The sequence below is a fragment of the Fulmarus glacialis genome, unplaced genomic scaffold, assembly GCF_000690835.1.
Source record: "Fulmarus glacialis isolate BGI_N327 unplaced genomic scaffold, ASM69083v1 scaffold9292, whole genome shotgun sequence".
In the NCBI taxonomy this organism is placed as follows: Eukaryota; Metazoa; Chordata; class Aves; order Procellariiformes; family Procellariidae; genus Fulmarus; species Fulmarus glacialis.
The window spans coordinates 44,292-71,767 of record NW_009195904.1 but is presented as its reverse complement, the minus strand read 5'-3'; the positions used below and the strand labels follow the sequence as shown (position 1 = coordinate 71,767).

General features: G+C 36.0%; 1 protein-coding gene across 3 annotated transcripts in view; it reads left to right on the top strand.

Annotated features, from left to right (window-relative positions):
* Positions 1-27,476, top strand: part of PPP1R12A (protein phosphatase 1, regulatory subunit 12A) — a 79,199-nt gene that overhangs the window by 11,792 nt on the left and 39,931 nt on the right. For all 3 annotated transcript variants that reach the window (XM_009588253.1, XM_009588251.1, XM_009588252.1), the window contains 7 exons: positions 7,705-7,823; positions 16,815-16,974; positions 18,844-18,988; positions 21,904-21,978; positions 22,403-22,491; positions 22,621-22,778; positions 26,111-26,238. In XM_009588253.1, the coding sequence (XP_009586548.1) occupies positions 7,705-7,823; positions 16,815-16,974; positions 18,844-18,988; positions 21,904-21,978; positions 22,403-22,491; positions 22,621-22,778; positions 26,111-26,238 (874 nt within the window). The remainder of the gene's footprint in view (positions 1-7,704; positions 7,824-16,814; positions 16,975-18,843; positions 18,989-21,903; positions 21,979-22,402; positions 22,492-22,620; positions 22,779-26,110; positions 26,239-27,476) is intronic.

The window sequence follows — 27,476 nt, the reverse complement described above, 5'->3', positions numbered from 1 at the left end:
TTTTGCCCTGTATTTGTCCTGGCATTACCAGGCTCCAGTTCTTTTTTTTCTTTCTTTTTCGTCTTTTTTTTTTGTAAATAGGTTATAGCATATGTTTCCCTATATAGCTTTCTTCACGTTTCCTACTTTCCTCTTCTCAGTCACTGTTTACTTTCATCTAAACGTGGCTCTGCCACCTCTCATATGTCTTTCCTCTGTATGGATGTGGTAAAATATGAAGGCTTAGTTGCTTTTCATATGCTGCAAGTAGGAATTTTTCCTGTTCCATCTTTGCACCGTTAATGTTTAGGTGGCTGCCTACGTACAAATATTTCTAGAGCTTATTGCTGGCTTTTTTTCAGAGGTTTCTTGGAACACAGGAGAACTAAGACTAACTAGATACTGTTATCTACACTGTTTCTTCTATGCTCCTGCATACCAAGAAGGAAAACAGATGTGATTCTAGTTACTGTGCTTCCTTGGGCGTGCACATTGCAGTGGAGGCTAGGGACAGCCAGCTATGTGTGGAGCTCAGTGGTGTGTTGGTACGTTGTGGAGTGCTGGCTTCATAAACATAAATATGTTTTCCATATAGGTAGAGTATTTAGAATTGACAGAAAGTGCTGTTTGCGTAGGGGGAATTTTTTTTCTCATCTCTGTGGCATACTACTTCGATAGCTTTGGGAGTATTTGACAATTTTGAAGCAAAGATGTGTGTCTGTCCAAGATGCCTTTCATAACAGCTTCACGAGGGAGAATCAGAAGCTGGATTTGCTGCTACCTGGAGGAGCTCTTGCATATTGAAGGATATGAAAAAGTCTTTTCAAACTGGTCCATAATTTAGAAAAACACGTATGCTGAAATCTGGATTAGACTGGTGAAAATTGAAAAGAAACGTCCCTTCCCATTTGCTTAAAATCATTTGACCATTTGTTTCTCAACTATTTTTTTTATTTTTTACTTAAACATCTCTAGGTATCTGAAATTCTCAGCTCTTGTGTTCTGCAAGAGGAAATCATAAATTCACCTCAGATTTCTTGTTGATATCAGCTGTCTTAAAATCATCATTCATGTATTTCAGGACAGGTAATTATCTAGTTTTGCCAAATAATCCTAATTGGCCTTATTTAACTTGGTGTTTTGTGTGGCTGCTGGCTGATGATACTGCTCACATGGGGAGCATTCCTACTTAGAAAGTGCTGCAGCATTTTTTTTCCAAGAGAGAAAGATGTGAGTGAGAATCTTCTGGAATTTGCAAAGAAACATAACCTTAGAAGTGCCTGAATTTTATCATGATTTGATTTTAATTTAAATGCCATCAGAGAAGCTTGTCTTCTTATGTCAATCTCTGTTCAGTTCTAAACGTTTAGAGGCAGAAGGTTGAGGCACAGCAGCGACTGACAGCGTGGGATGGCGTTTTGAGGAGTGCCTGAGTAAGACATCTGTATGAGTTTGACTTAATTGTTTTTCAAGTCATTTGATTTATTCCACATCGGTCTTAAGATCATGCAGGAGAAAGTATTCTTGGCCCAATTGAATTTGTACAGTTTTCGTTCCAGTATTGAATGTGGACCCTTCATTTTCTTCTGTAAATCATAGATTCGGGAGAAAAGATGACTGCAGGAGTATCTCAGCTGTGGAGAAAGGAGGACAAGGGCAATTATCTGTAGGTTGTCGCTAAAGAGGGCGAGGAGATCCCCGGTTGTGCAGAGCAGGGTGCTGTGCGGGGTGCCGCCTGCCTGGGCAAGCAGCGCTCCTTGGAGCCTTGTGAGACCTGCCAGCCACCTGCCCTGCATTGCACACATTTTAACGCTCTCCACCAAATGCTTACAAGTGTTACAATACATATTTCAAAAATAGTGAAATTGTCACTTTTTATCATTACGTTTATATGAGTTTTGAATAATGTGTTTAAAAGTGTGCGTGACAGTGCGGGGGTGCATGAGAGAGTATTTGGGGGGCAGCTGGGTGCTGGCTGTTCACTTGTATTCAACTGACTGCACATTTTGCTTGAAACTTGCCCACTGACACAGGGCATATGCATACTATGTACCACAACAAAATTTAGCACAATGTTATTCTAATGCTATTGTATTTGCTTCAAGTTTGTATTATTTAAGATTTTTAAAGAAAAAGGCTGGGCCTTTCTTTAATATGTAATTTTGAGAAGTGCACCTTAAAAATTCAAGAATCGCATAGAAGCTGTAATTTCATCTCTTGATATGTTGTAATTGCAGGTAGGTATACCTTTGATTGCCTCGTCTTTAAGTATTATTTTTTCTGCAAATTAAAAAAAAAAAAAAAGACCAAACCACAAAACCAGACCCAAACCAAAACCACTTTTGAGAAGGGCTAGGGAGCTTGAGGGAGCATTTCTACTTCTGTCTGAGTTAATAAAAACATTGTTAAGAATTTATATTTGAAGTGAAACTCTTCTGCAGTGAGAAAATATTTAAAGAAATACTCACAGACACTCAAACCAATAGAAGGTCTGAAAAGGATCAGGTGTTACAGTTTGAGTGTACTTCAACTTTATAAAAAATAAAATTGGAAACAGCAGTGTTAAAATTTTGTATTTTTTATTTGTTAAATGTCTCTTGAAGGTCTAATTGTTTGGCCAGATTTATAATGGATGTCTTTTTATTAGTAATTTGAATGATTTACAGAGATGTACTTTTAAAAGTGTATCGATACTTTATATTTTTTAAAAATTGGTGAAATAATTCTGAAAGGCATTTTAAAAGAAGGCAATTAAAATACATTTTCCAAAGATGTGTAAGTTTTTAATTTGTTTTTACATCCTGTGGACTGTGGGGCAGATTTTTTTTTTCATTGTTTCTTCAAATGACGGCTTGCACAGCTGCATGAACACGGTAACACTTTTTCTGTCTTTGGTTCCCTATTATCATTCAGTTAAGACACTCATGGAATTAATTTGAACTCTATCATCTATGGATTTGGAAAAAACCATATGGGCTTAGCTGAAGTTGGTAATTAGTTAGAAGCTGTTGGGAGACGGGTTGTGCTGTTGATTGGTGCCCCCGCTAGCAATTAAGCCATGTTTCCCTGGAAGGCTACACTGAACATTTTTATTTTAAATGTATCTACAACACGTTGAACCTCTATTCAGCAAGAGGTTTTTTAGGAGGGTCCCTTTGCTCACATTTTAGGAGTTAGAGACTGACATCCAGTCTTCTGACTAGTCTGAAGGGACCTCTTGTTTTCACTAGTGAGTCTCCAGTGAGCTCAGTAAGCAATTTTTAATGAACTGAATCAATTCAGTGGCCAGTTGTCTGCCCTGCCTTCTGCTTGCCACCGTTCTGGTGACCTTCAGGTTCAGCGAGTACTTAAAGTTAATTATATCCCTAATGACTTCGCAAACTTGTTTCCAGATACTGTGAACTGGGGCAAGGTTCGAATGTAAACATAGGCCACTCTTTCTGTTGCCGAGATAAATAATATTAAACTGTTATCTGCAGCATATCTTCTTGTCTGCAGCTAACAAACTTTAGTAAAGCCAAAGTTTGAGTGTCTTCCAGATTCTTAAGTAAATGCTTCCTAAATTCACAAACAAGACTCAAGTTTGGATGTAACTGTCTTCAGAGAGGTGTCTTCCTCTCTGTTTACTTTGTCTCTCTATATGCTTTTTGTTAATAGATTTATACACACACACAGAGAGAGAGAGAGAGGTCGGCTGTAAGGGTTGGTTGGTTTGTTTGTTTTTGAATTCAGAGTGTAGGCCAAGTTGCTGGGTAAAATTTTTAACTTCCTGAGCTTGTTTTTGGTGGACTGTTTGGCTTTTGTACAGTCATCTCAGAGGGTTGTTATTTATTGTCTCAGAGATACTGAGATTCCAACCCTTTATGAAAGGTATTGAAATGTGTTTTTCATCAAATGATGGGAGAGAGTCTGGGTTTCATAATAATTATAGAAAATAAATGTTTCACGTTTTTTCCAAGGTTGTTGATTTCAGTCTATAATAGCTATTGAGGAATATACAGCAGTGATTTCTAAAACACAAATTTCAAATAGAGGTAGTTTTTGCTTTCATAAAACAATGGTATCACAAAGCAAACTTGTTCTTCCAGTCTTACCCAGACTGCGTAATGCTTGTCATGGAAACATCAGGGCAAAAGTATCAGGAATGATTTTATTTTATTTTCCTGCTCTTGTCTTTCCTAGTATTCCTGGAATACTTGCAATTCTCTATACTTAGACCACAAGAGTATATTTAAACAAGGTACCTTTTATCTTCAATATCAACATGTGAAAGCTTTAGCTCCAAAAATAAGCATGATATGGATCAAGCTACTGTTTCCTTCACATTTATTTACATTTTGAATGAGCACCTACCACAATGTTATATGAATTATCATTGGATTTTCTGAATTATTCTTCTGTAGCTGTCTGTTGAACATGGCGATTTCGCAACAAGTGAATTACAAAAGACAGAAGTTTAAGTGCTATACCAAAAGGTTTTCTAAGTAGGTGACAGTGGGAGTCCTATATGTTTTTACTTTTCCACTCATCCAAGTTTGCAAAAAGCACCTTTTTCTGGACATCAAAGGGCATAGTTTTGGACTTTTTATTACACAGCTCCAACTTCTTTTTCACCACATACATGTAACTGTATCAGTTAAGTATCAGCTGAGGAAATTAAAGTTATATTATGTTTACTTGGTTTAGAAAGATGAAATTTCAAGATGAAGGTAGCGTCTACTTAATAAAGATAAAATACAAGCAGTTATTTGTGGGTGTTTTTTTTTTTTAAAAACATGGATGTCTTTTTTAATATGCATACATACCTACATACAATAATACGCTGTTACATGTGAAGATTTTGGTATATGGTACCAGAATAACTGAAATGTCAAATACACCCATATTTGAAGTCACACTGTAAAGTTCTGATTAACATTTAGGTTGAAGTACGATTTGTTTGGAAAGTGATTAAAAAACCCCCACAACAAAACCTTCTAATTTTTAGGAGTATTCTAGTACTGGCTTCTGCTCAGCTCTGCCTTACAAACTCAGAGCATCGTTCTCTTGGTCTCATTTACCAAATCTGTTTCGTTTCTGTATGTGATGCAGAGTCAAGTTACCTACATGTCTGAAACGATTGCTCTCCTTTCCCTTGGTAGCACTAGGTTTCCTAATTAAACCTACGATCCTGTAGGCATCAGGGTGACTTCATGCGCCATCTGAACCCCGTCATTGCTTTGCTGAAACTATTTTTACTGTGAATGAAGATAAACAAATGCATAAACTTTTTCAGGACAGGGTCATCTGTTACTGAATGATGTGGAAAACGAACAAACATGGATTTCATTACCAGGCTTAAAAGGTGTCTTTAAAATAGTTGGAATTTGAATAATTTGGTTTAGACTGAGTATTGCTCTTTCAGTATTAATTTACTTGATGGGATCACTATTAATTTTTTGGTGGGGATAGCAGAGGGGAGGCCTAGTTGGAGTGGCTGAAGGAAGGTTGGGAAAGGACCGTTCTCACTTCCCTGGCGAGGAACATGCTGCCTTTCACCTTTCTCCTGTTTCTCCCATCCCTTTAAATCCTGTGAACTCAGGGCAGGTTCGCCCTTCCTTCCTTTGCTGACCCAGGAAAACCAAAGCCCTGTAAGCACGTGGAAAAGGGAGCTCAGATAACTCTGCTTCTCCAGCCCTACTAATCCCTCTAGCTCTGCTGATCTGATTTTGGTCTGTAAGCAGCTTCGTTTTTGGAGTCTACTTTAAAGGATCATTTGATGATGAAGTTGTTCATAAATCTAAATGATAGCTTTCTGAAATTCCCTACACTTTCTTATGCATTGCTCCTTTTATCATGTCTATAAGTTACTGACCCGGTTGACCAAATACAACTGCTTCAATAAGATATGTATTTTCCTTACAAAAGTAGCTTAATTTTTCCCTATAAGTTTTATGTAGAAAGAGGTTAAAATCAAGTTTTTTAAACATCACTTTTTTCACGTCTGTATTAGAAAAAACAAGTTGAAAGAACGTGAATGTTGACTTGGGAATTTTTTATAAAGATATTTTTGTCAGTGGTTGACTTTGGTTTTGAATCAACGTTTTGACTTTGTAAGAAAGTTAGTTTCCCGACTGCTGTTTTTGCCCGTTTAGCAGACACCCTGCATGGCAATTCTCTGATCTGTAACCTGGAAGGCAGTGTCACTGCTAAAACAGTACAACCGGTATTGTTGAGAAATGTTGTTACTTTGTATTAGTTTTTCATTCCTGCAGAAGTTAAATCTTTATACTGGAGAGAGATAAGAGTCACAGGGGCACTCTTTTAAGAGGAACAGAATAAAATCAGCACTGCGTACCAGTATCAAAGTTAGTGGTCGCAACTGATGATGCATATCCCAGGAGATATGGTTGCACTTCTGGGAATTAATTTCCATTTTGTGATGTCAGTTTTTACCTCTTCTTGACGTAATTACGGAGGTTTAATAACAAGTCCTATTTAAACCATTAAAAAATAGAAATGTACGAGAGTGCTTGATGCTGAGTTATTGAATAAAGATAAGGAAAATATGATCCTAGATCTGGAATCTATTATTGTTAATTGGCAGTAGTTAAGCAGAAATACTTCAAAGCATTTGTATTAGTGTTGGATTAATTTTGTGGTTGGCTCCTGCATAATTTAGCATTCTGCAATAGTGAGGTTAAGAAAGCACTTTTGATTTCATACACCTGTTACTAAATGGATAGCTAGTTCTTCAGGTCTGAGTATTTCCTGATTTTTTTTTTCTCAAATATATGGAAAGTATAAATTAAGCTCTGCAAGGCAGGAGGTACGTTTGCAATTTTTTGCTTGTGTTGAGTCCTATCGTGGCTCAAACTGTTGAATTTGTTAGGGAAGTGGAAGTGTTATGGTCAGAAGGTGTAAGACTGATCTTGATGTCTTGATGTTTTAATTATTGTTCATTGTCTGCTTAGAAACAGGCTATATATTAAGCTGTAGGTTCTCAATAACTTTATAGCCTTGTAGTTTAATGCAATTAAATAACTTAATCCTTTTGTGACTTACTGTTGGAATTGACCCATTTGACTTAATTTGAGATTCAGAAATAAATTCCACTGAGTCTGCATTGTTGACTTCTGTTGAGTAGTACTTTAAGTAAGAAAACACTTAGTGGGGTTGGAATACAGTGTAAAGTCCTGCTTCCTTTCTCCCCTCGCCTTTTTCCCCACCAAAAGCTGACCTTATGAATACTTAGGAGGAGAGGTGATTCTGGTTTTAGTAACTTTATGAAGCTGCCTCAGAGGCCAGGAGTCATCATTCTGGCAAGATATAGAAGCATAGTGTGCCACTGAATTTGGAAGTTCTAGGAAGAGTGGCTTAATATGAGGAGCTCATGGGACTGGATGATTCGACCCCTGTTAGCCTTGTGTTCACTGTTGTTCATCATCTAACCGTTTTCTTCTTTCATTTCTTGCAAGTATGTATTTAAAGGTGTCAGGAGTCTTTGTGGCAAACTGAAGAGCAGAGTGCTACTTGTATTAGTGGGTATTATGGTGAAAAGACATACAGGTATTCAGGGATTGTAGACAGTCATGAGGTTTTTTACTTATACCTGATACAGCTGTTTCTATGAATTGTATGTGTGCATGTATATACCCATTGCATTTGATATCCTAGTGGCTGCTGGTTTTTTTGCATCAGCTTTACTATGTTGCTTACACGTTGTTTTTCTTTTTCAATTGGCAGATATTTAATTAGTCAAGGAGCACATGTAGGAGCTGTAAATAGTGAAGGAGACACTCCATTAGATATTGCTGAAGAAGAGGCAATGGAAGAGCTGCTTCAGAATGAAGTAAATAGACAAGGTAATTTTGGGTATGGAAGGGTGATTTTGTTTATTGGACACTAAATATATTTTTGAAAACTTATGCTAAATTAGGAATTTTAAAGTCACTCAATTGATTTTCTAAAGAGAATTGTCAATACAATGCACAGTGCTCAAGCTGTCTTCTAGGCGTTCTTACTCAGCACAGCCTCTTGTGAAGGAGGTCAGAAGTATTGAACCCAGGTGTTGACTGGATTCCTGCATTCACTTAACTCAATAGAATTTCGGTGGTATTCAGATACTATGGATGGTATTCAGTGCATCTGGGATATAGACTTCTATATCCCAGCTTTATACTATGTCTAAAGAGATTCCTGCCTTAGAGAGGAGAGAAATAGGCACTTTTAGGGTACCTCAGATGTCAGTTTTACAATGAGGTGAATCCAGCCCTAAGGTAGTTTTTTCTTTCCGTTGGCTACAAGAAAGCCTAGAATAACTAAAACAAGAGTAAACAACTATACTGTATTCCATAAATCACCCTTTGTGTCTAGTTCTGATCTTCTGAATGCCCTTCTACAATGCCAAATGTCTGAAACTACTTCTTGTGATAAGGAGTCTTCGATTGCATTGTTTTAGGCCTGAGAACCTATCATGAAATTTTAAGTTCCTCCTGGTTTTGTGTACTCTTCTCAGAGCACTATATAGGTGAGCATTCATGTAACAGTTAATCGATAGGTATCAAGTTTTGACAATTGCTAGGGCAATACTGGCAGTGGTGTCTTTACAAGAGAAATTGGCCTTTGAAAAAGCATATTGATTCGTTTTTCCCTGCTTTTTTTCCCCTCCTTACACTGCTGTTTTCCATGTTCCAATCCTCAGGTGCATTTTCCAGTGAAAGGTCTTTGAAAGTTTCTGGTTTTTCCATTCCACAGAGGAAAGAATATTCAGTTGTTGACTGACCATCTTGAGTCCAATAGAAATGCACTGCTATCCCGGAACTCCCAGTACAAGAACTGGGGTGATGTGGTCTGAGTTATATTATATATTGGAGGAAGATGACGTTCAGAGTAAAGATGGAACCTTTGTGGGGGCTGTGCAAGCAGACTGCATCTACATTACTTCTAGACCCCTGCCTATGTCTTAAAAAGCTTCTTCCTCCTTGAAAATGTTAATTTTTTCATAGCATTGAATTTCTATCTCTAAGACAGATTTACATAATTTAACAGTAAACTATTAATTGCTTCAGGCTTTGCCCTGATGTAATCTGTTTTGTAAAAAACCTGTTTAATGCCCAAAGCAAATGGTAAAAAGAAAGTGGATGACATGATATGCAAGGAAATAAGAGATGCCTACTGATACACAGCAGTAGACTGTAAATTTGACAAAGGCATTGATTCAATTATTTGGTAGCGTTAACTGAATTTTGATTAACAGCTCTTAGAGTTAACACACAAAGAACATGAGATTAGATAGTTGCGAATATTTTTTTTTTGGTCTGTACTACCATTTGTCTATTTTAATTAGTTTGGAAAAAATAAAGTTGTTTTTTCTAAAAGTACTGTCAATCTTTGCTGGAGAGTTGTTTCTGGAATGTGCCTCAGCCTAAATTCTTTGAGGTTCTTTTTGAAACGGTTGACTTTACTAGTGTGCTATAGTAGTTGACTGTAGTAGTTCTTTGTAAAATTGACATTATTTGGGAAAAGAACTGTTTTCCAAAATCTCTTATTTATTTGTTACTGCTTTTTTAAAAGAAAAATTATTATTTGTTATATGGGGGTTTATGCACATTTTTACAATGCGGAGATTCAACATTACATGCTAATTTTTATTCTTTTGCAAGTTTAATTATTTTGAACAGCCCAATTGTAAAATTAGCATTAGCAATGTAAACTAAATGCCACAATTCACTGAAAATTTTAGTGTGGTTTACATATTTCATATTTAAAGCTTACAATAAACTATCTATGGTACTGTATTTATAAGTCTGAGAAGAATGTAGATGTTCCCACGCTACAGCTGTTAGTTTCTAAAAGAATAATTCAGGTTATTTTAAAATACTAAATTTCAGTTACTATGGAAAACCTATTTTCCAAGCATTCCTCTAACGTTTTTGTGTCAGTTGGCTTGCTGACTAGCTAAAGGATTTTCAGAAGATTGGTCTTTCTAAGATGATTTGAGAAATATATTGGTTGAACAAGGCACCATGTCAGGTGAGAAAAATCTTGCTAGGGCTGTGCTTTAGAGTGGTTTGACCTCCCTCTGTGGAGAGCAGGAACTGGATACTCTCCTGAAGCGTGACCACACTGTGAACATCCCTGACAGCATTTCTGCCTTCCTGGTCTTATCAGGGCACTAAAGCCTATGGTTATATATATAGCCTATATATATATTCTTTTATTTTTTTATATATATGTGTGTATATATATGTGTATTTATGTGTATATACATTTACACACACACACGTATATGAATGCATTTATATGTATGTATTCTACCTAGCTTGTTTTGCTGTTAGACCACTTAGGAGTTTCAGTTTCACAGAAGCAGGGAAGAAGGCGTGCACCATCCCTCCTTTGAATTTGTGTCTGAAGGTGTAAGAACTAAGGGCTTTTACCTGCAGGGATGAAATCATAGGAAATATGTGATGATTGTGGATGAGAATGGAGTAGAAAGAGTATGAATCTGGACGTGAACTTGTGTATATCTTACTAACACACGAGACAGCTGTCTCAGCAGTAAGGTTTTAATTGTGTGCTTTTGATGGCATCCTTAACTTGCATACGAAGTTAATATTATATACAGAATGATTATTTAGCCATTATCATGATCACTTGAAAAGTGCCTAATTGTGTGTATGTTGTGGCTAGAGAAGTTAATAGCTCTAAAATGGGAACTTAATTGTTTATGTTAATGTGGAATTAACACTGATGCATTGTGACAGTTTCATCTTTGACTATACATGTGGCTGAATGCAATTATCCCGCCAGCTTTTGCATTGTTCCTTGTATAAAATAAAGTAGTGCCGCAGTTTTGATAATGCAAGTTAACTGGATGGTCTGTGGAAAGATCAGTCCTGTCTCGATGTTACTGGTAGTGGAAGATCAGCCAATTTATTTTGAACATAAATAAACCTGGGTGCCAGAAAATCTTACCTCTGCATGTAGGTAAATCTTTACCTACCTGCATGTAGGTAAAACATGCAGCGTGAAATTAAGTAGACATTTTCTGTAACATTCTTGCCTTGCAACCTTTTCATGTGTATTTATTCCAACATTCGTTATAGTTTCATTTTTGTGTTCCTTGTTAATGCTGTGAGTTAATGCTGAGTGTGGCTTCCTACTTGTTGGCATCAGCAGTCAGAGTCGTTTGGTGGCAAAAGATTGCCTGGAAAGATCAGTCAGGTTCATTGTGATTTCAGATATGTGTAAGTGATGACATTGGATGTTTGTTTCTGGTAGAAATCTGGGGAGAATCACCATGTTAGCTCACCCTTTTTACTGCTTTTGCAGACCTTCAGTCTTCATAGGAAAAGTCCAAAAGAGCCTTCCAGTTGTGCAACTATTCAGCCTTCTACAGATCATCAATTCGTATTTATGCCCAATTTTCACAGGTATCGAATTATATTTTAAGGACATGTCTAGCTACAGGACAAAAAATAGGAGCCTCTGGAGACACTAAATTCATGGAAATAAATTATAGAATAGAACACAGTTCAGTTCTATGTGACATTACAGGCTTAATACAAGGAAGGATCTGCAGTGTTTACTTGTCCTGTTTTAGCATTCAGACTCCAAAATCTGACCTGTCTAGAGTGGAGATGGTCAGTGATCCAAATTAATCTTCTTGTATTACAAGTTCTGTTGTAAGGCGTGTTGGATATGAAAGAAGAGAGCTTTTGTATTATTATTATCCAATGTATTTCTTTCTTCAATTATTCTGATTTCCATATGTGACACTTCTAAATTGTGACCCTTCGTTCAGGCTGTGGGGCACAGATCCCCGGACAAGGCCACCTTGTGTTCTGCTGCGCATATAGTGGGACCCTGTTGAGATAATGAACTATGCAGTAGTACTGAACTGATGGACTAGCTACCCTATAAGTGAAGCCATAGCACTCCAATAGTAAGGAAAGCATTTTTCTACAAAAGGGAATTTCTTTTTTCATTTTTCTTCAAAGGGAAATTATTGGCTTTATTATTTTTTTAAGCTTAAAAGCTAGTTTAGTTTTATACTTTGTGAGAAGGTAAATTACATACACAGTCTAGTAAGGTATAAAGATTTTTTGACACAGTTACGAACACTTCACAAATAGCAAAACTAGGTGTTTTATGGAAGTTATTCTACAGTAGTGCTGACTCTTTGCAGGCCACGTGTTTTACCAATTTTGCATGTTTCACAAAAAACTTCTTGTAGGACTTGATTTGTTGTTTCTCCATATGGCTGATATCTTTATCATGGGCCAACCCCATGTATATAGATGCCACTGCAATCCACAGAATTCTGTATCTTCATTTAAAATCTTATTATTCCCAGCTTCTTGATATGATCCCTTATGTTTCTACTCTGCAATGTTTCAGCTTTTTGAAGTTGTGGAAGTTGTCTTTTGCCAGTGGTGTAAAGTTTTCATTTGCACTGGTGAAAGCTGGCAGAGTTGAGAGAGATGTGCCTGGCTATCGCTTTAGTCCCAGCTAGCCCTGGCCAGCTTTAAATGTTGCCTCTCCTCAGGTTTTGAGTAGGGTTAAGTTTACAGTTCGAAGCGATTTTTTAGCTGTTTACCATCAGATGTCCTCTTAAAATTATTTTTAACTGCTTAAGCAGTTATTTTGAATTATAGGAAACATTCCCTAGAGGTGAGTTAGTGGGGAGAGGTGACGTGAGGTGAATCAGGAGTTCACGATACAGCATGGTAGCTATTCAGTAAGTATTAGAGAGATCACTTCTCTTTTTCCAAGGAGAAGCAAATGTTCCTCATTCTTAATTATAGGTAAATGTAACGAGACTCTCTGGGATGTATTGCTTAACTCAGATTTGTTTATCTGGATAAAATGCGAACTATTACATTTGTATATAAACATTCACTACATGAAGTAAAAAGTGGGTTGATCTTCCATGCGGTATCTATGAAACATGCCTTTATATGGCTGAGGAGTACTGAAACAATGATTCAGCATGTAAATTTATGCTGAATTTCATTAAATACTCACTGAACAGCACACTGTTTTCAAACCTGCTTGGAACTGTTGAATAACATTTGTTGATCAGAAAAAATGAAAGCATTTAGCAATAAATTATTAATGATTTGAGAAGTTGTTAGGCTGCCAGAAGTTAAGTGTACTGGTGGTCTGAGTGAATACTCCAGCTGAAGCTGAGCTGGGAGGCAGCGCATTGCCATCTATGGGCCGTATGAAGAAAGTGTTTGAAACGTATGATGAGCATTTTCTTTTTCCCTGATATCTTAATAGAGTCTGGAAAACAAAAGCAAGGAGAAAGGTCTGTACAAGGTATAATAAAGGCTGTTTACATTCCGTTTTCTATAGTTAATAATGGGAATTGTATTTAGCTTGTCTCAGAGAGCAGCTTTTTTTCTATGACACAAAGTTCAATTCCCTTTTTTGTGCCAGTTATTAATGTGGGATGTTTTATTTAGATTGGCAAGATTCCCCTACTTTCTTCTGTTGAAATATGATCAGAAATTTACTGTCTTGTAAAATAATGTATTGATGCAGCCATTAGTCCTCTGCAGCCATTATATCTTATTTGGGCTTCAGAAATGCAATCGTTTGTGATATTGATAGAAGTCTATATTCAGTATTAGTTACTTTTTCTGCAAAAGCATTGCTATTTTGACATAATTCTTTGGGCCTTTAGGCATACCTGGAAAGTGTGCTTAGACATTAACAGTTAGATGTTCAAGATTAGGGTTTGGGAAGAACTTTTTCTCTTCTTCCGTTATACAAAAGTGCCTCAAAACGACTGGCCACACACATGAACAGTTTTACACTGACAGGAATTTAGGTTGGATTCTTCAAGTGGAGAAGGTTACTCATGCTGATAAGGATTCACAGTTAGACCTTGGGCATGCAGAAGGCGGGGTGGACATAAATGTGACTAACAGGTGATATATAAACTATTTATTTGTGTGGTAGTGTTTTGCAGGCAACACTGATGTGTAAATGACTGTACTCTAGAGAATTATTTTCCCAGGATCTGCTGATATGCACTGCTGTGTCATTCTGAAAGGCAAGCAGATGCGAAGGCCCAAGGAAGTTACAATTTGCAGTAGTTCGTACATCAATATGTAGGAGCCTTCTGGAGGAATGAGAATAGGTGATTATCAATATGTTATTGATTCAAAGTTCTTGGTTTTCATTCTTCATATCTGTCAGAGTTACAAAGATGATTAGATATGTAAACTTTATCTCTGTTCATATTTATTTAGTCATGGGTTGTCTTGAGAGGGACAGTTCTACTACAGCTTCTTTCAAACAAGTACATTTTATCTTTTTCCTCTGCGTAGTGCTTCAGCAGTCTTTTGTATCTTCCTGCATCTTGCAGGCTTAGCCTCCAGAATAATGGGATTTCATCAGTTTCTGATAAAATGTAATTCTATTAATTTTTATTAAATTGCCAAAACTCAAATGATTGTTTTAGTTGATTAAGTGGATGAGTCTAGGAATTCAGTCAACCGCTTAAAACACTTAATGTATAACCTGCTTAAGTTATTTTATGATACTTTGTAAAGTTTTATCTTTTCAGCTGTCCTTAGCATAATGTTTTACTAGATGTACTTAGTGACCAGAATCTTTTTTACAACTGATCTTTGTGGTTTTGGATTTTTTTTTTTTTAAATTTATTTTTTTAATTTTTTTTTTCATATTTGTAGACATTATATGAATTGACAGAAGAATAATAAAAAAGAAGTGAACTCTGTTGTAGCAGTGTCATACGCTACCGCAAACCAAACAAATAACATGTTGTGTTTCCAAAAGCATGTAATAATTACGTTCCTTCTTTCTGCATTTCAGGAAATTTTGATTTGGGCATGTCATTTTCAAGGGTTTTCTTGCTGTCTAATTGGGGAATTGCAGCATCTGTGACATACTAATTCATACATCACGTAATAGATACATCAGTCTGCTATCCACTGCCTTAAGGGTGGATTTCGATAGTGCCAATATAATTGCTTTCAGTTTGCCAGTATGTTGCTCTGGCTTTCTAGTTGCCAGTGGATTGATAAGAGCTTGATGGATCTGTTTTATTATAATCTGTTTTATCAAGTTTTGCACAATAGAATGATGCATTGCACTACATATGACCATGTCTATATTATCTATGTCTTTTCACTTTGTGATATTAATAATTTCTTTAATGAAGGCCACTTCATCCCTCAGCTCAGTTTCTGCTGCATGTCTAAATGGGTAACAGTCAAGTTGGATTTCATTTGGTTTCCATATTCTGGGGATTCTTTCACCCTGTAAAGGATTAATAGCTCACAGTTTCTTTGAAGACATTAGAGCCTGAAATTGCTGTTCATTATAAAGACTTTGAAAATTAATTACAATTAATTAATTATGTAGAGTAGTTTTGAAAAGAGGTGTGCTAGCTTTGCATAGTCTTGTTTGCGGTCTGCTTTATATTGTTGTGCTTTGATTAGTTGGACAGTTAGGACAGTTATGTCATAGAAACATCTTTGCTGGAGAAAAACAGTTTGGGGACAGATGAAGCTTCAGCAGCAAATACTGAAAGATCTGAATCAAGGAGCATCTCTCTTAAGCGTTTTAAAAATCATCTTAACTTCTATTTTATAGGCTCTAAGGACTACTGTTGAAGTTGTGGTTTTATCTGGTAACTCAGTACCTCTTTCTAGATTTCACTTGTTTTTGTTATGTCCAAGTTAATGCTTTGCTCCACGAGAAATTAAAAATTCAGAAGAACAATACATATTTCCCAAGTCCCTGCATACCAGTGTCTAAGATAAGACAAATCATACATATAAAATAATTTTGCTGAAGGTTGGCCCCCTAATTTTCTGTTAGAGGTCAACCCAGATACAATTTGTGCTCTTGATGACCACAATTCCTAAGTCCCTTTTCCTCACCAAGCTGTCACTGTTCAGTCAGCACAGACAGAGCAATGCGCGTGCATAGTTCTCTTCAAGACCCCTTTCCTGCTATGTTCTTTAGATCACTCCATGCGATAGTAATTAAGAAATGCTTGCAAATACATGCTTTGCTTTGCCCATTCAGGGTCTGAGGTTTTTTTTCAATCTGTTTAACCTGATGTGTATACTTGTAAATGTTATATTGTGTTCCTCCCTTTTCATCAGTGTATGTTAATTTTTTGTGAGACGTACTATAAAAAGGTTTCAGTGTTTCTGGTTTTTTTTACCTGAGATATGAAGGGAGGTTTCCAAAGACTTGTCTGTTTGAGTATAAGGCTTCTGTTTCACAGTGATAGAAGACAAGCTGGTTTTAATGAGATATTTTTTAGAAAGTATAAAAAATATAGCTCTATCTTTCATGAAAGTATTCATCAGTGTTGCGAAGCTAGGCAGTTCCTCTTCCCATAGATAATCTCCTTGTAAAAAAATTGTAGTTGTTTTCTACTTCCTACAGATACGTCGAACCAGACATAGTTTGGTGCATAGAAGGTTGAAATGTAATTTTTCTCGTTTTTTAACAGGTCACTTCAGTGATTATTACTGTGATGGTAGACATTCTTAAAATTGAAGAGCCAGTTTTAGTAGCTTTCTTTTTTTTTTTTTTTTTTTTTTTGTTCCCCTTCTTTTGGAAAAAAAAACTGCATTATGCATGCAAAGTGTCATGCAATAATGGATATTTCCATAACCTCTTGGGGTTCATCTTCAAAAAGATATTCATATCTAACCGTGCACATTATTCATATTGTTTAGCTGTTGTTTTATTGTATCACATAAACATGGTATAAGATTTGTTACATAGTTGAATTGAAGTACTTGAACTAAATTATTTTGTGTCCTCTCTTCCCCTCTCCCCCTCCCTATCTGAATTAGGGGTTGATATAGAGGCAGCTCGAAAAGAAGAAGAACGAATAATGCTAAGAGATGCAAGACAGTGGCTCAACAGCGGCCATATAAATGATGTCAGGCATGCAAAATCTGGTGGTACAGCACTTCATGTAGCTGCTGCTAAGGGCTATACAGAAGTCTTAAAGTAAGTGTGGTTTAAATAGAAATTTTTCGTATTTGTCTGTCTTGTTGATGTAATGCTGCTTGGAATTGATAGGATTGGACACTTCTGACTTTTAGGGATTGTATCTCGGAAAATAACAATCTCTAGAACTACCTTTTCCTCAAAGCTTGATTTTATGATTTCAGGCACTCATAAATCATGATGCTGTTAGCTTCCTGTGTTAAGTCATTGAAAATATGAACACAGTGTACATATTGAGCCTGAATACTTATTTAAAAGAAGACAAAAAACTTGCCCTGTTTCTAAAGCCAGCTATGTAAACAAACTTAATACCTTTCTGTAATGCCAGTTAGCATGCTGGTTTCAAGACCCTATATTTATTTGCATACATAAAGCAGAGTTTGTAATCCAGACTAAAGGTTTTTAGACCTAAAGAACAGAGAATTTAATTTTGCTTTTTTGATACTGTTGTTGAAAATCGTGACTCTTGAAATCTTTCCTGGAAAGCTCCAGGCTTTTGGTGTCCCCTAATTCACAGGTAGCTTTTCAGTAATACAATACAATACAAGTATATACTGTAACAGATGTTTAATTTGTTTTTCATCAAAGCTCTGCTTTTATTGAAGTAAAGCATACTTAACAATACATTGCTTTACTGTGATTGTAAATGTATTTGACTGCTTCCGCAGGACTAGGAACAGTTCTATATTGTAACATGAATGAAAATGAGCACACACCCTGACTGTGTAAGTATTGCTACCTTTAAGGTCTGCAGAGCCTTGTAATACTTTGTCAACACAGAAGTTGAATGACAGAGCTTTTTTAATCATTACATACAATTTACTGAATGGGAGTTCTGCTTCAAAAAACCCTGATGCTTCAACATGATGACGAGAAATTCTGTTGGAAAAGAATAATTTTTATTTTAGAATAGAATGTGTCTGTAAAGGAGTTGTATCTATAACTGGGGTTTTTTTTACCACTCTCAGTGTCTTTTTTGTAGTCCAGTCCATGTACTTTTCCTAGGAGGGGAAAAATATATTTGCAGGCAATTTTCATGATGGCTTCAAATTATCAAAAATGTGTGCTCTGTGTAGGATGCAAGACTTTGCAGCTGAGCATGTGTGAAAGTTACTCATTGGAGGATATTACTATAAGCATATTGGCTTTTAAGAAATGGAGATAATTTTTTGAGAAGAATACTTCATGGTTATGTGTTTTTTAGTAATTATGGACATTGTTTCAGAGAGCTGATAGCCCTTTACACAAAAGTGTTTGTCAGGTTAAGTGTCCATTGTCATTTGAGTGTTGAATGCAGGCTGAAAAGCCGGTCCTCTATTTGAGGAGCTTTGCTCCCTCTCAGAGAGAAATTGAAGCACGTGAACACTAGATTGTTAAAGCATCAAATGTTAATGACAGGAGGAGATGCAAGTTTCAGGCAACTAATATGAGACTTAACAGCTTGAAGCAACTAGTATTAGAATAGGAGGAGGTTTTAATAGTTTACTAGATAAGAACGCTGTATCTAACAATTTTTGACATTTTACAGCTTTCCTTTCCTTAAAAAGGCTTTTCTCTATTACTGCACATGTGGAGAAAAATATCTAACTGTATAGAAACAGTGGATTTTGAATGAAGAGGAAGTGAATAAAGAAGAAAATGGAAAAGGCTATTTTTCTTGAATTTTCCTTAAAAATATATATACCTACTGAACAATGAAAAGGCAAATGTTTCTGTGAGGAAATGAAATTAATCAATTGTCAATAGCCCAACTAAAATATGTATGATGAAAAAGGAGAAGGATATTACTGTGGAATACTTTTATGATTTTACGACAGTTTATTTATCCCTGTCAGCAGTGTCAAGATCTAATTCTTTAAATTTCTTTAGGCTTTTAATACAGGCTCGCTACGATGTAAATATTAAAGATTATGATGGCTGGACACCACTTCATGCTGCTGCTCACTGGGGTAAAGAAGAAGCATGTCGCATTTTAGTGGAAAACCTATGTGATATGGAGGCTGTCAACAAAGTGGTAGGATTTTTATGTAATCCTTGTCAAGATACAAAGTTCTGGTCTCTAAAGTGACTTTAGAAGCCAGGGTAAGAAAAGTGATGATAAACGGCTGTTTACTGTACGTGGAGCTTTATATAATGCATGTTTTGTCAAAACAGCATGTTTGTGTTCCAAACTAAATTCTCTTGATTGTCTAAATTAATTTCTAGGCCCACTTCATGCTTAGTTCTATATTAAATAATCCATGTAATCTTTGACAGGGAAATTAAAAATAGAATGGGTTTATTGACATTTCAGATGTACAAAATTAGTGACTTCATGGATTGCATACAGGCTTTCACTGGATCACTGAAGACGATGATGCCTTTGGGTAGTGTTTTAACTTTTAAAATCAGCTTATGTTGGCGTACTAAAGAGTTATCACTATATGCTGGTTTGGGTGCACTGGAAGAAACTTGTAGGCATCTCTGGACTCCCTAGAGATAACTTGAATGTTTCCTAAGCTATATTTCCTCGACTTTTACGCAAAGGCCTGCGTAGCTTGCTGGCTTTGCAAGATCTTGCTCCCAACAGATATAAATATATTCATGATTCACACTGACATCACAAGGATCCAAAACTTTTCATTCAACTCCGTAAGTGCTGAAGCTCTCTTTGTTCTCTTTGCACTGTGTTTTACAGATAGATTCTCACCTGCTTCCAATTTCTGTCAATACTATATATGTAAATTACCTGCCCAACTTTTAAGATGGATTCTTCACTGAATTTTTTCATAAACTTTTAAAAATAAATTAGGGAAATATGCAGATACAGATCATGAATTGGCAAGTATTTACTCTATATATGGGCAAAACTACTGCTGCTTAACATGTTTAGTCTTTGTCGACTTTTTCTTCCTTAGAAATCGAGGTTGCTTATAATAAAATCAATGAAATACGGAATTAAATTTCAAATAGCTTCAACTCTGTTTCTGTATAATGCTTCTAGAACTTCTAAATATCAGCTATGTAACTGTATTTTGTATCAGGCAATCAAAAGCGGATGTAATTAATTTAAGCCAGTTTATCAAGTTATCTGTTAGACTTTTTACTGGGGTTGTGAGAATGTGGCGGGTGTTATTCCAGAGAGCACTCTCTTGAAAGTATGTTCCACTCGGCTGGGGCAATAATAAGAATAAAGGAGGTAGAGAGAGATATAAGCTGTTTCATTTGGTGTATGGGCTTGTCTGTGCAAGCTATGAAAGTTTTGCCTGTTGTGTTCTTAAGTAAGCCAGCAAGCATTTTTGCTTTTGGAGATACAAAGGTTGAAAACTCCTCTGGATTTGGTTTCGGTTGTAGGTGCTTAGCATCTCAGAGAATGCAGCCATTATTGTTTGGGCACTTGACTTTAATTATTTTTATGGATTGGGTTTAGATACAATCTTCTAACTACAACGTTTTTTTTGCAAAGTGATTTTTTGTGGTCAAGGTAGGTCTAACTCTCATTTTTTGGAAATAAACGCACTTAATAGCTACCTAAAAATAGAAGGCCAGATTAGAAACTGTGGTCATAATGCAAATATAAACTTGAGATAATTTTGTTGTTTAGTTTCCAGGTTAGTCCTGTGTTACACTAAATGGAATAGTTCACATGTCAGAGGACCTCAAGCTGTTTTGGGTAATGCTTGTTGAAAGGTGCACATGCTTCTGCTGTATGATCAGAAGTTTATGGATGTGAAAATTAGTGGTTTGAAGGTCCATCCTTTCTAAGCAGCTAAGATAGCCTTCACAGTGTAATTAGGAATATGTTTGCCTTTAGTTAACATTTCAAGAAACTGAAATAAGCAGAGACAAATATGAACACCTTTAACTATATTTATAAGCTGCTGTGACCACTTTAAAATGACAGCTCTTTCTTTATTGCTGGTTATTGTACAGAAGCACTTACTTGACTGATCGTTCCAGCATTTCAGTATGTCCACCCAGCGTTTTGGTGCAGCTGCATTTATACCAATGGATCCAGGACTTTGCCTAGATTCCAGCCGCCTTGTATTTGAATGCAAACTTCCAAATACAAGACATTATATTGCAGTATCAAAGGAAGTTAGGCTTTCTTTGTGAAACTGTGTGAGCTTCAGCCCTTCTTGTCTTCAAGTAGAGATGAAGAAAGGGAATTTTTGAAATCTTTACCAATTCAGACCTTAAAGATAGAATCTCATGTCCTGTGGGCATCTGGTCTAGTTGAGAATTGCAGTGACTATGTAGATATAAGATATAGCAAGCTGAAGAAATTCCAGCTGACAGCATTACTCAGTGTTAATAAATCACGTTATGATCTTTTATTCAAGTACCTGTCCCATGGAAATACACTAAGGGAGGATAAGAACAAATGATTGTAGCAGATCTCTTTGAAAATGGAATGTAAAATGTAAAATACAGTTTTACTGTAAAAATGTGAAAGTGAGACTATTTAAATTTAGTATAGCTTGCTTAAATAATTTAAACTTTAAAAAATCAAGCTGTATATGGTAGTCTAAGATGGACAGGATACTGAACTGCTTCAGTATCCATCCATACGACTGCCATTGGAATAGTTGTTTAGAACTTATATTGTGAGAATCATATTCTTTCAATCTATTTTCCCTTGATAGTTTTTTTTCCTTCAAAGGACAGCAAAATTTTATTGAAGTCATGGTTTTAGCTCTTAAAAAACTTGTTTACCCATCAGGTATAGATGTTTCTGTTTCAAATACCCCAAAAAAGTAACATTGCAAAATTGTTTTCAACTACTGACAGACTAACGGTTTGTAATAGAGCTTGGCTTATACTTTCTAATTTCTCTCTCTGAATGTGCTCTTTACCTGCATCATCATCATCATGTGATAAGGCATTGTAATCCATTATATTTGAATTCTGCTGTACGATTATGGTGTTTTGCTTCTTCCCCTTCTCCAGGGGCAGACAGCGTTTGATGTGGCAGATGAAGATATTCTAGGATATTTAGAAGAATTACAAAAGAAGCAGAATCTGGTAGGCCTTTTGCATATATGTGTTATACTTCATTATACTTATGATTATGGGACACAGGTCAGAGCAGCATATAGATTAAAAACAAAGGTTTGGTTTGGGGCTTCAATTCAGGTAATATCACAGTCGTCTCAAAAGTTATTTCATGCCCTTTTTTGGTCAATTATGGTGACCAAAAAGCCTTGGAAGAAGGAAGGTGCCTTCTTGCTTTCTCCAAGCAGGCATTTTGTGATCTGAAGCATCAACAATGAACAACTTACTGGGAATAACAGTTTGTGAGATTTTAGAATTCTGAATTTTGACACTTTGAAAGCTTATGCACATTCTAGTGTTTGTAGTAGTTAGAGAAGATTTCCCTCCATTTGTAATTTTGTCACACTGATGACCATTCTGCCAATTTAACTACATCGTTCTATGTATTTTGAAGCTTCATAGTGAAAAACGGGAAAAGAAATCTCCCCTGATTGAATCCACAGCCAACATGGATAATAATCAGACACAGAAAACATTCAAAAAGTAAGTAAACTAGGAAAAATAATAAGCTATTAGTAAGTAAGATAACTTTACAAGCTGTCACAAAGTCCTACTTGACAGACTTTAGTAAATTTTTCAGGACTTAGTAAGTATTTTTCTTTTCAAACTCAGTAAAGAGACATTGATTATGGAGCAAGAAAAGAATGCGTCTAGTATAGAGTCTCTGGAGCAAGAAAAAGCAGATGAGGAAGAAGAGGGAAAGAAGGATGAATCCAGTTGTTCTAGTGAAGAGGAGGAGGATGACGACTCAGAATCCGAAGCAGAGACAGGTACGTTATTTGGAGTACTGTCTTTAAGTTTTTGCTTTATAAATTTACTTATTTAATAGCATTATTTAATATACAAAGCTAAGTATCTTAAGTTTCACTTATTTTTCTGCATTCCACTAAGCTTCCAGTCATTTTAAAGCAAGTTTCTGTATGTCTAAAGTCAAGATATCAAAAAGATGTCTTTGCTGGTGGCTATTTAGGTTAAAGCTATTAACCTGCTTATTTGACTGGCTATTTAACAATTGATACTTTTAATCAAATAGTTGGAATAATATAAGCCCTAAGTAGCATGTCAGAAAACATTGAAGAAGTTAGAAGATCGAATGAGAAATGAAGTGTTTGCTTGTGGAACTTGTATAGAGATTGGAAAACAGCAGAAGTGCAAACATTCTCATTTGTTCTTGCCATTCTGAAGTAAATACCAATTAATCTGGTACTCTTAGCTCAGGTGATAATAAAGTAATGGTGCATATATTTTCTGTTCAGTGTGTACTGAAATAAACTTTAAAAGGTTTTCTAATGTCAACAGTTACTTCATATACAGCTTCATTTCAAGAGGAATGTTCTTTGAAAAGTTTGGAATTGTACACAAAGAAACACATTACTCTGTACTTCTCTCTCGAATGGAATTTAGCTTTTTTGTTTCTTGAACAATTATCAGAGTCTTAAAGCAAGTAGTTGATGTAAGAACAGCATAACATCTTTTTCTTTCAAATCAGAAAACAAATGTCAGACAATCAGTGTTTAAAGATGTATGTTCAATCCTAATAAAGAATTGTAGAATTACAGTGCAGCAATGCAATACATAGACGTAGATGTCATTAGAAATATCTTGTTAATATTTTATACTTACACTTTTTAAAATGAGTAACCCTTTTTGGTGAGCTGTCAGTTCTCATTTTAAAACATTCTTCCCAATTTCTTCACCTGAGAAGGTAAGGCTAAGGAGGGATCTTAGAGCTTACCAATATATCATAAATATGTAACATAGGCAGAAATAAAAATAAGTTGTGAAACCAAACTGTCTATTATGTTTTAATTATTTTTGTATTTTGAAATAAACCAGCATTTCAGTGCTAAGCTGGGAAAAAAGTCTGTGAAGCTTTGTAATTAGTCTTTCAACTTAGTATACTTGCATCCCTTACTTACAGAGACTGAGCTTTGATAAACTCGAAACACTTGTAATATATAACATGTAGTAATTTCTCAGTCACTGAACTAACTGTAATGTCTCCTGAACTTTATGACTCTGGTAACTGTGTTCTCTTCGTTACCAGTAGGTAGTTTGTGCCAGGAAAATTTGACTGTGACACAAGAATTAATTTATGTAAACTTTGGGTTTTTTAATATCAACAAGGCTTTATCATACTTTATTTGGCAAGCTAGACTTTAAGCATTTCCCTGTAGAGCTGCATCTCTAAATTCCAAGCTTGTACTTTCCCTTTTTTCCCATTATTAAGCTTAAGGTAGTTTTCTAGTGAAAAATCTTAAGATTATAAGAAGCATTCTGGTTTTAAAATATTTTAACAGTGTTCAATATTCTGAAGTACTGGAAACTGTGATTTCTAATCTATTGGGATATTGGAAATGTTTTCCTAAAACATACATTCTGTTTCATTGATTATGTGAGAATACAGTTTAAAAATAAATACATTTCTGCCTGTAAGACCAAGAAGGGAAACATGAATATGAAGCTATCATCTCCTAATAAATGACAGGGAAACAAGCTGAAAAATAAGATTTTCAGCAGTTCAGGTTTTTTAACTTACTTTGTTTGAGGTAGTTTAATGTTTTTTGAAAGTTAGCCAATATTAGCTCAGTCATGCATTCAACTATGTTCTTGCTGTCCCTGAAATAATTTCAGAATACAGTTGTGAAAAATCCATTTTTCTTCTTCCATGCTTTCACTCCTGATAACTTTTTCTGTATATTTTAAAGCTGTATTACTCATTTGCAAATTTCCAGCAGGGTTCCTGTACATCATCTCAAATCGTACTGTCAGTCCGCATTGCCCTGTTGAACTTTTTATCACCATGACCTAGAAGTTTACCACCATTTATTTTCACTTATGTTTAAAAAGAGCTTTCCATTAAGTGCACAGTTAGTTATGTAAGCTGATTTTTTATATTTGTATTTGTTTACTGCATATTTAATTATTCAGAACACCTGTTCAGCTATGTCCATAACTAAAACAAATGTGTAACAGCAATACCATTAATTATACGATTTCCAGTCATAGATTCGTACTTTGCTGAATTTGAATGTTAGATATGAGAACACTGTATGAAAACATTGCATACTTTCTAAATTAACTGCTCCTATGCTGTGTGGGTAGTGTAGACATAAAGGTATGTTTACAGTAGGGCCAAAACCAATGGGGATTGAATCCCATGTTGCTCCATACTGCATAGATGGGACATAGCATCCTACTCCAAAGAATAAGCAATTTGAATAGGTGCAACAGAAGTGAGGTGTACGATTATGAAGCTCAAGCAAGTGCAGTGACAGCAGTTGTTGTATCACAACCATGACATTTTCTGTATGTTTGTGTAAGAGGGGTTAAGGTACACAGACAAAGGACAGAGGAAGAAATACGGGCAGGAAGGACAAAGCAGAAGAGGATAGAGTAGGTGGACATTGAAACTTAGGTAGGAAAAACAAGGGACAAAGAAGGAATGAAGCAAAAGGAAAGTCAGAGCTCTGGAAGGCGAGTCCCTGCCTCAGCTCATTCTACTGACCAGAATCCCTGTCTGGATTCTCTGTGCAGTTAATTATGTCTTTGCACTCAACATACACAGTTATCCAAGAATTTTGATTTAGCATCTTCTGTAGTTCAAATGAACTGTTACATGCCAACATACCTTCTATTGTTAAATTTTTGCAGTCATTGGCCATCTACCAAAATACAGGCAGTCTGGAGAGGCAGTGGAATCTCTGTCTCTAGAGGTTTTCAAGATCTGACTCATCAAAGCCCTGAGCAACCTGGTCTGTGTGCAATATTGACCCTGCTTTGAGCAGGAGGTTGAATTAGGTGACCTCCCAAGGTCACTTTCGACCTGAATGATTCTGTGGTTCTGTCTCTGCATCTCTGAGTGTTTAACACTTGCTGAGTAACAAAAAAAAATGTTATATGTATGAGCGTTATGGAAAAAAGATGCATCTAAGATACACATTGGGAGTGAGGGGGGAAAACACTGAGGAATAAATAATAAAATACTGTTGGGAAATACAGTTGACTGTCAAATCTGTTCAAAAGAAATTCAACTCTGTGTTGTAGAAGTGAAGAAATTGTGAATGAAAAATGAAATTAAAATCTTGTGAATATTTTGCAGATAAGACCAAAACCTTGGCAGCTGTAACTAATAATGCAAATACCACAAGTACACAATCAGCATCGGTAGCTGTGACAGCGCCTTCCGTAGCCGGTGGCCAAGGGGCACCTACATCACCTGTTAAGAAGGTAAAATAAAATACCTTTCTTGTGATTTTCGATTTCTCTTCTTCTGTGTAAGCACACATTTTTTGATTCTTGTATAAAAAGCGGATTGGGTTATCCAGTGAGTTGATGAAAATATGCACAGGTTCCTAAAATATTTTGTGTTTTTCTGCAGAAACTGTTTCAATTTTTTAAAATTTTGAAAGGTTTTGATTCTAAACAGGGATCTAAAATACAGAAGTATGAAATAGCTGAACATAAGACCTTTTAAAAAAGCAAAAATCTGTTGCACAGTGTGGAGTTCTTGTCTTTCTGAAGCTAAGCTTCAGCTTTTGAAAGTCTTTTCTCTGCCAGACTCCTACAAAATTTTTAGAAACTACAGTTCTAGCGTCTCTCTCTGTGCCTATATTTGTGATGCACTTAAGGCAAGGGAGGCAGGTGTGACAAAGGTACTTTCAGGAGTCCTTAGAAGATTCAGCTAGTGCTTAGGCGCAGAAGTTGCAAATGATACCTAAAATAAGAAGCAGACAGTGCTGTAGGTCCCAACAACGATTTCAATATGGTTAGGACCTCATGGAAGAGCTAGAGAATTGGGACACATGATCTATTCAATGCACAGCTCAAAAACACACCTAGCAAAGCCATATTACATGCAGGAAGCTTTTTACAGCTTGACGTGAAAAGTTAATTGGAATGAATTTTAGTTTTGCTTGTCAAAGGGAAGATGTGTATGCCTGGGGTAAAAAATTAGAGTAGATAATAATGCATAGGTAGAGGTGGTATACAAGTCAAACTTTTAGAATATCTAAGCAAACTGGATAGTAAGCCAGTAAGGCTTCCTTTGTCAATCATTACAACTTTTCTATAAACGTCATAATCAAAGTGTAACCCTCTACTGATGCTTCTGAAAAGTGTATTCAGGAGAGATGGTAGCCGTGATATACTGAAGCCACAGTAGAGAGAGAAGATGTACTGCTGGGCAAATAGTATGTATTTTATTTAGCTCACGGGAGCTTATTGGAGTTCTACTTTCATATTTGCAGTAGAACCTGATGATGATTCATCTTACAAAGTATACTTTAATGTAACAGATGCAAGGAATGTATTACCCAACTGCATCATATTATGTGATATTGTGCAACAGGGTTGGGCCGACCTTCCTGATCCCAAGAGCTGCTTTACAAAAATCATTGTGACTGATGTCCACAAGATTCATGTCAAAAAAACATGAGAGCGAAAGGGGAATTGTGGGCATGGCTCAC